The sequence below is a fragment of the Gossypium arboreum genome, chromosome 5, assembly GCF_025698485.1.
Source record: "Gossypium arboreum isolate Shixiya-1 chromosome 5, ASM2569848v2, whole genome shotgun sequence".
In the NCBI taxonomy this organism is placed as follows: Eukaryota; Viridiplantae; Streptophyta; class Magnoliopsida; order Malvales; family Malvaceae; genus Gossypium; species Gossypium arboreum.
In genome coordinates, this window is record NC_069074.1 from 77,600,333 (window position 1) to 77,612,514 (window position 12,182).

Below are 12,182 nucleotides of genomic sequence, written 5' to 3' on the forward strand. Positions count from 1 at the left end.
CGTAAACTAAAAAAAAATTATAATCTTTTAAAAAATAAAATTAATTTTAAAAAGTAGGTATCAAGGGCAAACTACATATTAGCCCTTAAAAATTTAACTATGGTAACAAATTGAGACAATATATATGACAGAATATAAATTTAAGCCTAAGCTAAATAAAAAAGAAGTTATCTATTAAGTATTTTTGGATAAATTTAAAGAGTTAACTTCCTATTAACCCAAAAATCACACCCTAAACGCTACACTTTATGTTCCCACCAGATAGACTCTGGTAAACGACATCGTCTCTTCTCAAAGCGTTATCCATATTATCTTCTTCTGTCCGTCCCTGTTCTCTTCAAACTAAATTCTTTTCTTCTTCTCTTTTAATTTTTTTTTGAATAATTCCTTTAACAGAAGAAATGGCGTGTACGAGCATGGCGTCAATTTCTTTAAATTTCCAGCATTTTCGAAATCATAGGGTAAGTGAAAAAAAAAGCCCATATTTTCTCTCTAATTCAATTCGATATTAACTAACTTCATTAATTTTTCAGTTCTTTTTCCTCTTTTTTTTAATAAAATGGAAGCAGGTCTCTTTCAGTAGCTGTTGCTGGTTCAACAGAAAAATCAAGTTACATAAAAATCAACAACTTCTTAGTCGCAAGTGAGTCCCATTTTTACTTTTATTTTGCTAATAATTTTAACTGGGTTTTTTTGGGGCTGATTTTTTGAATTTAGAGTTGTTAGGTACAGGAGGAAGCCAATATCTGCACTTGCCTCGGGTGAATTTCAACTTTTGTATAAATTTCCCTAGCATTCTTTTTCTAGGGTAATTAATTGAATAATTTAAATAATTCGGTGGTGTTGGTGTTCAATTTTAATATTTTAGGTTTGGAGGCATCTATTTCAGATGCAGATGACAAATTGATAGCCTTGAAAGATGCTAAGATCGTTGTTGAATCTAAAGACGAAAACAAGATCCAGGTGATGCCCTAAACATTAAAATTTTTTTCATCTTTTTTATACAACATTGCATAATTAGTAATTTTAGAATAATATTCTTTTCACAAGTATAAACAAATATTTGGTGTAGAATTGGAGTCTATTTATCCTTCCTGAACTTTCTATTACTTTTATATGAGACTTGAAAAACTTATAGTTTGATGTATCTTCAATTTTCGTCAATATATTTGAACAATATATATACCATGATGTGAATTAGTTGATTTTGGTGGTCATTCTGTGTATATGTAACTTTTTTTTTTTTGAGGAGTAACTCTCATGGTATTGTACTGCCAGCTTCGAGTGGATGTTACTGGAATTGAGACACAAAAGGTATTTAACAAGGTTTTGACGGATTTGGCTCGTCAAGCGCCACCAATTCCTGGTTTTCGAAGAGAGAAAGGAGGTAATGCATTGACGCAATTACGCTTTCACTCCAAGTATTGATTAGATTAAGTTATTGTGCTTAATGTGTTTGCAAGAAATAGAAATGGATTTGGAACTTAGTTACTTTACTGACCACTGCCAGTAGTAATGTTTCATAGGCTTAGGTGTTGCCATAACCCCTTCCCAATCTTTAATAAGAGAATAATGCGTTTCAGCGCATTCAATTCCACGTGTTTCTGCACTTACAACACCGATACTAATTGAGTTAAGATTCAATCGGCATTTTGAAATTCAGAATAGACATTGATGCTTTCCTTTACTTACTCGGGTTCAAGTAGGCACCAAATTTGTCCAAAGCCTAATTCTATTAAACCTAGCGGATCCAAGTCCATAGCCCAATTTTATCATTTCAATTGTAAGCCCGTTTAGGTCTTTTTCATTTTTTTTTAGTCATTAGGGGTAGGCTAGCCGCCGCTTGTATAGTTTTAGAGTTGATAAATATTAGAGATAATAATATATTTGGTACCTATATTTTTATAAAATATTTAATATGATACTTGTATTTTAAGAATGTTCAATGTGATACTTGGATTATCAATACATGTTTTATAAAGATATTTGTTGTTAACAACGTTAATGAATTGCTAAATTAGTTAATGAAGATTCGATACTTAATTTATTTATAACTGAATTTTAAATAATAATTTTATTATCCATGTAAGTTTAGTATTTACTTTTTATTAACTATATGTTTAGTTATTTGTTTTTAATTTAATCTGTTTGTTTTATTTAATTTTATCATCCATTAAAATAAATATTTTCGCTAAACTCCTGCACATACTCCCTCACAATGCTATGTTGCGCTAGCCGGCGCAACTTTGCAACTTTGCTCGAGCTTCATCCTCAACATACTCTGGATAAAATTGTGCTTTAAACTCACTTTGGAACTCCTCCCAAGTCTCAATTTCAGTCCCACCACGTCTCACATTGGTGGACCTATGACGCCACCACAACAAAGTAATGTCAGTAAGATACATAGCAGCAGTAATTACCTTAGTGGCATCGTCCTTGATGCCTTTGGCACGAAAGTATTGCTTGATTCCCCATAGAAAATTGTCCACATCTCTTGCGGACCTTGTTCCCTTGAACTCCTTGGGCTTGGGAACATCCACACTAAGTTTGGGTGTGACAGTGACTAACCGTCCATTGCCCAAAGCAGTCTTATAGATTGTGAGCTCACCCCTGAGCTCCGCAATCTCCTCTTTCAAGGCTGCCATCATAACTTCAATGGCATCATCCCTACCAGTCAGCTTTTAAATAGAGTCCAACACATAATCTCTAAGTTGCTCCTTCATGAATAGAAACTCATCATGGACCCTATCATTGATATCATAAATCCTTTCCTTGACATCCCCCACAGATTCCTCGAGAGTGACGACTCGATCTTCCAAAGTCGACAGTATGTCCCTCGAACGACTAGCGTTCCTAGCCCTCCCACGGGTCTCCATTCCCTCAACATTCTCAGCAACTTCTTTCGACATCTTTCAACAATGCCTTCGAATGCTGGCTCGGGTACCAATTGTCACGGACTTAAATTTTTCCTATGCGATCCGTGCGGCCTTAGGCAGTTTCCTTGCTAAAAAACGCCTAATTCAGCCTAACTCGCAATAATTGAGGATTCAACAGAGTTCCTCTAAGGCACCAATGAAGAACAGTAGAAGAACAAAGTAAGAACGAGCTTGAAAGATGAGCAAAAGCCACAGAAAAGGAAGAACACTTGAGAGAAAAGTTTGAGTGAATGCTCTCAAAATTCTATTAATAACTGAATGAATTACATTAAGAGGGAGAGACCTTTATTTATAGCTGAGCCTCTCAAAATCAACGGTACAGATGAAAGTACATCAATAGCTAAGATTTAAAGCTATCTAGATATCCAATCTCTAAGATTACAAAATTGTATCTTCTAAAGATTATATTTAATGTCTAGGATCACATATCTTTAAAGATCACATTCCATATTTGTCAAGCTTTGGAGATGGGCTTTCAATTTATCCAAGCAACGGACCAATCCGATTGGGCCAAATGACCTCTTTTGAATATGATAGATCGTACAAGTTTGTCATGGTTGCGGGCTCCTATGCGCAACCCATGACACTTACACGGGTTCAAGTAGGCATCAAATTTGTCCAAAGCCTAATTCTATTAAACCTAGCGGATCCAAGTCCAGAGCCCAATTTTATCATTTCAATTGTAAGCCCGTTTAGGTCTTTTTCATTTTTTTAGTCATTAGGCCGCTTTTATAGTTTTAGAGTTTATAATTATTAGAGATAATGATATATTTGGTACATATACTTTTATAAAATGTTTAATATGATACTTGTATTTTAAGAATGTTTAATGTGATACTTGAATTATCAATACATGTTTTATAATGATATCTAATGTTAACACCGTTAATGAATTGCTAAACTAGTTAATGAAGATTCGATCGTAATTTATTTATAACTGAATTTTAAATAATAGTTTTATTATCCATGTAAGTTTAGTATTTATTTTTTATTAACTATATGTTTAGTTATTTGTTTTTAATTTAATTTGTTTGTTTTATTTAGTTTTTCATATAATGTTATATTATTCATGTTGACTGGATGATTTGAAAGAAAAGAAGTTCTATGTTGAATCTTCATTAGCTGGTTTAGCAATTTATTAACGGTGTTAACATTATGTATCATAATAAAATACAAACTGAAATTGGACATTTTATGAGAGTACATGTACCATAACAAAACACATAATGATAGTTCAGGTATCAAATTAGTCAATTTATGGAAGTGCAAGTACCAAATATGACATTATCCCTAATTATCATAATTACAATTTTTATTTATTCATATTCTAGTTTTGTATTTTTTCAATTATTGTTTTGCTTATTTTTTTTGGTCATGGCTAAGTGTTGATTAGCTGTTGCAACAGATTCATGTATATTTGTAGGATGTCAATTTTCTATCATAATTTGTTCATTTATTTTGTGATCTTGCAATTTAAAAAGCCAACCTCTAATTCTGGCTTTTATATTTTATTTGCTGCTAATGCAGGTAAAACAACAAAGGTGCGAGGCTTTCTACCATTACACTTTTTCAGATTTTTAATTTGGCCTTGCTTTCTGTCATCATGTTTATTTTGTAAGTTACTTTATTCTCATTTTTTGTTGAATAATCTATAATCTACCATATATATATATATAAATTCTTTCAAAAATATATAAAGAATATTTTTGAACTGAATTATATTATTAAGTTACTATTAAAAATAATTTATTACTATATTAATAATTATTATATGATAATAACATAAATAATATTAATTGAGGTAATAGTATATTGATGTAAAGTTAATTAGTTTGGTTAATCTTTTAAAAGTTTTACTTAAAAAATAAAATATATATTATTAATTAATAAAAATTTTAAATTATAAAATCATTGAATATAATTGGATCAATTAAAATAATAAATTTATATTTTATCTATAAATATGATAATAATTAAATCATGTTAAAATTAGATTTTTATTTGATATTTGATACTTTTATTATTATTTATTTTAGTAATACTTACACAATTGCGAATGTCTTTTATCATGGTGTTTTTGAAATATTATGAAAAAAATCAAGAGAGTATTAAAATAATGGTTTTTTAGAGACTTAAAGTAATGATTCTAGATTTTGATTCATATTCAAATAATAGATGATTTTATCTGATTACCTAATATTTTATTATTAGTTGTTTCTCATTTTATTTTCATTATTTTAAATGGTGTGCGATAATAAGTACTTTTGTAATAAGAACTATGAGAATTAAAATACTTTCAGCCCATGTATCAGAGTGAGTCTTTTTAAACCATAGATTTATACATGTTATATATATATATATAAGTTGATTGAGTTAGTTTAATTGGCATCAGTATTATTGTTAATGTAAGAAGACGTAAGTTTGAGTGTGTTGAAGCATATGTTTCTTTTATTTAAAGGTTGACGAAGAGTTTTGGATAGTTTAGGTATTGTATCAAAAAACAAAAAATTAAGAATCATTATGCTACACTTATATAAAAGAAGAAAATCAATATATATTTTAATTTTTTTATTTTAATTAAATTTGGTTTTCACTAAAAGAAGTAAATAAGAAAAGAAAATTACGGTGAATTTTGGTAACAGTGAAATTATGCAAGACCTTTGTGAACCTATTAATAGATTTTTATTTTTGGCTACAATTCGCAACATGGATAAGGGAATGTATCCAAATATCGAGATTCAAGTCCCATCCAATGCAATACTACCTCTTAAAAATAATGTATAATGATATATTTTGTTGTCGAATTTTATAATATCGTGTTTTTTTTTTAGTTTTTAATTTTTAGTTTTAAATTTATATTATTTGTCAAATTATTTTAAAATAGATAAAAAAATTATTATTGGTTAATTTTGATAATGTAGTGTACATGTGAATTATTACCTGGATGTTAAGTTAGATTTAAACCAATTTTTCAATATCGGGCTTAGTCTGATTTAAAAAATGGGTTTATTTTTTATTCAAACTTAGCCTGTAAATCAGAGCTTCATCGAGTCTGCTCACATTTGAGATCATTTAGATTAATTTTTATTTAAAATAATTTTTAAAAATATGGTATACTAAATGCACTAAAAAAGTTAAAATAAAAGTTTTCTAAGTTAAAATAAAAGTTTTCTAACACATTAAAATACTTTAAAAATATTTATATTAAAAACACTACTTTAAATATAATAAATGTTTTCTTATATTAAAAACACAAATAAATATAATAAATATTTTATTATATTAAATATTATTTTAATATTTTTATATTTTGGGTTGGGTTGTTTATGTGGGCGAGTTTTTTTAGGTTTTACATAATGGGTTTAATTATTATTCGGTTAGTGATTTAATATAAATATAAATATATATAATTAATAGAAGTATTTTTTATAACATAATATATTCGGGTTGGGTTAGGCTAAGAGAAAATTTTTTGCCCAAGGTCAAACTTGTATAGAAAAGGGGCCTTAAATTTTACCCAAATTCATTTTCAGGTATCGTATTTTTATTCAAACACTCCCAATTTTCGAACGGACTTTCAGGCTTGGATGGGTGGTCTGATTCATGAGTTGTCCTAAATGCCATGTAAACAATTAATTAATTATTTTTAATTAAAAAAAGTTATTTTAAAAAAATAAAATTAGTAAAAAAGTATAGCAACTTAAAAAAAATTTAAATATTTTTAATTCTTAAAAAAATAATATGACATGCATGTGACAATCGACGTGTATCAACAAATATTATTTTCTCTATTCATTTTGGGGGTGATTTGACAAACAATATAAGTTTAAGGACTAAAATAGACGAAAAATTAAATGGAAGGCTAAAATAAATTTTTTTTATAAGATCTCGTAAAGTGATTGAACTAAGTATGGAATAGAAATTTGGCTGGTTTACTTTGGTTTTGTATTGTACAACAAGAGTCATTGTATATGTTAGAATTGATCTGGTACGAACTATGCCGCACAAGTAGAATCCATATTAGTGAATTTTTTCTTTTCTACTTGTAATTCTTTTCTGTTGTGTGTTTTTATTTTTATTTTTAATTTGCGATCGTTTTATTACCATTATCGACGTTTATTATAACAACATAAATTTAGCAGGTTCCAAGGGAATTCCTATTACAAATTCTTGGTGAAGAGCGTGTTACCAAGTTTGTTGTACAAGAAATAGTTACCTCCACTGTAGCTGATTATGTAAAAGAGGTAAGTTATTTCCACCAAATTCTACTTTTCAACGTTTCTGTAAATCTCAAAGCCCCTCTTCTAAACCAGGAAAATTTGAATATCAAAGACAAGAAAGTTAGCACAAGCCAATCAGCAGAAGAGCTCAAAGTTTCATTTACTCCTGGAAAGGATTTTTGGTTTAATGCAGTGCTGGAGTTAGAAGAATCTGAAAATTCATAGCTTAAAAACTCATCTCATTATTATTATTATTATTATTATTATTATTATTATTAGGGGAAAGGGAATTCAACCCTGCTTCAAATATCATCATGTCCATGTAAGTACTTACTGGTTACATTTGTTCCGGTGGAGACATTTTTCTTTAGGTACAAGGAGTTTGTACCAGAAATTTATTTAGATTATAATTCACATTAATTTGAGCAGTCATGAATCCATTTCGGAATCGAGGTTAGCTTAGACAACCAAAAGAAAACTGTCATTCTAAACATGCTTCAATTGCTTCACAGCTTGAATATGTAAGGCAAATCTGTTAGAATTTGTAGCCTTCATGACCACATAAATTAACCAAAGTACCACCAACATTAGTACATCGACTGAAATCATGTATCTTTAATGTTCAAGTATATTTATTAAGATTTAATAGGTATGTCAAAATTGATGAGGTATACTGATGCATGGTATCTTTCTGATCCTCATAAAGCTCGGCCACAATCAATTTATATTTTCACATATGGTGATATTACTATCTCATGATAATAAAACAAACAATCACTGTTATTTTATCAAATCATTCAAAAATATAACCGTATGTTTGGTTCACTGGAACAGAATAGAACTGTAACGAAATAAAGCTGTAATAGAATAGAGTTGTAATCAGTAATTCAATTATTTGGTTAAATATAATGGAATATAACTCTAATAGTATTCTTGTGTTTGGTTGAATGTAATAGACTTCTAATAGTATAAGAAAAAAAAATTAAAATGACCAAGATACCCTCAGTAGCATTTTTTTTAGATAGATACTTATTCTTTTTAAATTTTAATAAGATCAATATTAAATATAATTTAATAAAAATAATATATAATTTAATGACATTCTTAATATAATTATTTTTATATTAAATTATATTAAAATATTTAAAATATTTTATTTACTACATTTTAAAATAATACACTATTATTTGAATGAAGGGCTTCTTAAGTTATCTCCATTGTAGTTGGCACACAACAAACACATGGTTAGAGTAGTGCATTTGCATGGTTTATTATAATATTTAAACCTTCAAATCACAATTACTTGCACTACACCTACTAGAATAGGAGGTCAAGTTTATGACATAAAATGTTGTTTCATTAGAAAAGAAAATTCAAATTTAACATTACATATATTGCAGTTTATCAACAAGCGTTTATCAACAAGCGATATGAACAATTTCAATTTTACTTTTCTTCCTCATTAGTATCTGAATCAAGGAGATAACAAGAAAACAAAAACAAATTCTATATTACTTACTTTGATTCGTGTAAAGAAGGGTCTTGGTTACAGAGAAATGTAAACGAAAAGGTTTAAAAGAAATCTATAAGGAAAATTTATTTTGTGCATCATCGAATTTTCGCCATTTATGTGCGAGATGTATCATTGTGTTTAGCTATCATTCGACTACTCAACTACGCCATGCGGAAGATACCTCCAATTCAACGTCCTCTTCCCACCAAGTAGAAGTCTGCAATAATTCATGATTTAGTTTGTTAGTTAGCTGATTAGATTTTCACGCTACTTAATCTCTACCATGTAATATATGTATATTTATGAATATAAACTGGATTTCCCATCTTGTTTCCTAAGTTCCATGGAATCAAATTCATTAAAAAAGAGGAGGCAAGGTGCAGCAGCAGCTGCTTTAGAGAAAATATCTCGAACCTGAGTTGCCCTCTTGCCTTTTGCGTCGCTTAATTACACGGAAATTTTCAATTTTATTCAGTTCAACGAGTGACTAACGTGAGAAGCTGCAAATATAAGGGAATTTAGTATGTAAGAGACAAAGACCTGTGCGGCTGCAGATCACTTTGAATCTAAAACTAACTATAGATTCCATACAATATCTATTTTTCGGCTTCTGAAACTGATGGTCTTGCCTTGGAAGCAATAGACTTCAGAACACTATCAGTTATGATCGGCATTTTCCAGGCTTATTGCTATTCGCACTACTCAAATGTTCATGAATCGTAAGCGAGCTGTGCATCTGAGAGAATAGCTTGGAGATTAGCTCCGCTAAATCCTTCTATCATATATGCTATGGCGTCTAAATAAACATCACTGATCAATGGCAACTACATTATATGTGCAAAAACAAAGTATTACAAAGGAAAGTAACACTAAAACATTCGATCATTGTAGTTTCTAGTTAGATATATAAGCAAATCACATTACGCTATACTATGCTGCTTGGATTGTTCATTTATGTTCTACACATATTTGGACACGAATATACAAGTTATTTCTCCAAATATACGAAATTTTTTAAATTTTTGAGTAAATTAGTGACAGATGTACTTCAAAATCCAACATTGACCACTTAATCTTGATAACAAAGCTGATAAATGTGGTTAAAATTTTGTGCTACTTGAAAAGCTATCTTATTTGGGTATGCATCTCATGTCAAAATCGATCACATGAAGATAATAATGAACCAAACTCAACATTGTGGAGATTAACCGAAGATTAAGAATAGATACTAGCAAAATAATACAATTGGATTCCATGAGAACTAAGCTTGTTGCAGCAAACACAAAAACACCAGTCAAAACTTCAACACCATCTAATTCAGTTAGGAACTATTTGAAAGCAAAATAACAATGAGAAAGACATCAAAAGTTAAGGCAAAATAATAAAATGCAGCAAGCAAAAAGATACTAACTTGTATGACAACTCGATTAGTTACTCCAGTGTTGTCATGTCCTCTTTTAGGGGCAATGGAATCAAATTCATCAAAAAAGAGGAGGCAAGGTGCAGCAGCAGCTGTTTTAGAGAAAATATCTCGAACCTGGAACAATATTGAGAAAGTATAACAACATTCAAATCAGCTCGTACCAAGATTCTACCTGGGAACCTTGTCATACATCTTTTACAAACCAGACTAAATCAATCAAAAGAAAGTAATACAATGCCTTTGGAATAAAATATTAACAGTAGAAAAGGTACATGTTTATTTATCATATTCTCTTCACATGAATAAAAAAGATAAGCACGCTGGGGACAATAGATACAAATAAGTTCACATTTTGGATTACATTAGAAGCTAATCCAAATATTGATTAAAAATAATCATAAGAAATTTAGAAGCCTGAATGTCATTGAGACCACAAACATTGTCCAAACCAGAGCGACCAACATCAAGAGCTGATTTAGTTATGTCACCCATGGCAACTAGAAGGAACTCATGCATAGCATGAGACAAATCATCCCCAACTAGCATGGGGTTCATGTGTTCTTCATAACCAGAATCAGAAGGCAAAAACCGGCCAACAGCAGCATGAACAACTCTATCAACCAATATTTTTTGAAATAATAAAATTAATTAGTATAAACTTTTACCTAAAATTTTAGGATAAGAAGAGTATGCAATCTCATTCCCTGAATAACACATAATGCAACTTATTATATCCAATTTAAACTACATGCAGATTAAAAACGTCGTGAAAATTAGTAACAAGAAGGATAAAGATGTCAATAATATATAGAAGTAACAAATTTATCCAGAGGGGAAAAAGAACATTAATGAAAAAGAGATGGCAGAAGTACATACACACACAAGAAACAAAAATACCAGATCATACGCATCATATCCATCACAAAAATACCAGTTCTATCAACTGAATTTAACCAGTTGGTTAATGAAAAAAGTACCAATACCAAAATCTACAATTTCTAAATCTATCCCCAAATTGCAATCTTTGCAACTAAAAAAATTCCATTTTTCTTCAAAATTCAAGAAAATTATGGAAAATCATTACTTAATTTGAACTAGATTTCTCAATATTCTTCTGGGTCATTCTTATAACAATGATAATTGAAAAAAAATTCGAAAGAAAAGAGGAAAAACAAAACCAATAATACAAACATAGTTGAAATTATAAAATAAAAAGATGAAGAAAAAATGGGAACTTACAGAGGTTCTCACAAGGGAAAGGATACAGCTTTGCGAAGGCGGGGAACGAGTAGGAGATGAATCAATGGTTTTCAATGACAAAATCGACGGAGGCACCACTTTTACTACAACGATGACGATGGGTGAACAAATACAAGGTAAAATTGTGTGGGGGAAATTTTGCTATTAGGTCCATTGTTGAATAGGCTATTCTTAGCCCCCTTTACCGAATGATGATTCTGTAAATCAAATGAATAGGAGAGGAATAGCCATGTTCATCCAAGAATAAGGAGGGAACGACTATTCCATTCCCTCCGACCAAACGTGGCCTAAGTTCTTTACGAAACAAGTCATGAATGTGTGTGCTTACAGACTATGATTCAACATATCAGGAAAGCATTAGGATGTTTGTTGAAAATCATAAGCCAATAATATTGCATGAAGATAAGGGCACATGCATTTCACAAATTAAAGAAGGCTATATAAATGGGATAGGACTAAACATATTCTACACATTAACTTTTGAAGGCCACGTTGATATTTGCAAAATTCACTTATGTGATAATATAATTGATATGTTCACAAAAGCATTTTCAACTTCAATTTTCAAGAAGCATGTGCATATGTCATGGTCGCGGATCAAAATTCGTGACAAATGCACACAGAATTTTTCATGGAAGTCAATTGATTAAATTAAGTTCACTTGACCTGATTTGTGGAACATGTAGAGAAATTTATTTACTTGAAGCCTTGGTAGCCTATTGAAATACTCTAGTAAAACTAAAGTTACCCTCATGAATATTGTAAATCCTAAGGGATAAGATTGTATAAAATTTAAATCTTTTATGACTCTCATATTGTAAATAGGCTTT

General features: G+C 29.9%; 1 protein-coding gene and 1 long non-coding RNA gene across 3 annotated transcripts; one reads left to right on the top strand and one right to left on the bottom strand.

The window, feature by feature from the left end:
• Window positions 1–221: 221 nt before the first annotated feature.
• Window positions 222–7,576, top strand: LOC108450092 (uncharacterized). The gene is made up of 9 exons (XM_017747550.2): window positions 222–271; window positions 397–461; window positions 570–643; window positions 718–761; window positions 869–963; window positions 1,279–1,387; window positions 4,464–4,477; window positions 7,079–7,180; window positions 7,250–7,576. The coding sequence occupies exons 2-9, from the start codon at window positions 402–404 to the stop codon at window positions 7,379–7,381; spliced, it is 630 nt and encodes a 209-aa protein (XP_017603039.1). The 5' UTR covers window positions 222–271; window positions 397–401; the 3' UTR covers window positions 7,382–7,576.
• A 1,063-nt stretch (window positions 7,577–8,639) lies between these two features.
• Window positions 8,640–11,759, bottom strand: LOC108452822 (uncharacterized). 2 transcript variants are annotated; one of them, XR_008282619.1, is made up of 3 exons: window positions 11,332–11,759; window positions 10,081–10,206; window positions 8,640–8,886 (listed from the first exon to the last, which is right to left on the bottom strand). It is a non-coding gene; the product is annotated as an uncharacterized LOC108452822 (long non-coding RNA). The 2 variants fall into 2 exon arrangements; XR_008282620.1 differs by lacking the exons at window positions 8,640–8,886; window positions 10,081–10,206 and adding an exon at window positions 10,332–10,705.
• Window positions 11,760–12,182: the final 423 nt, after the last annotated feature.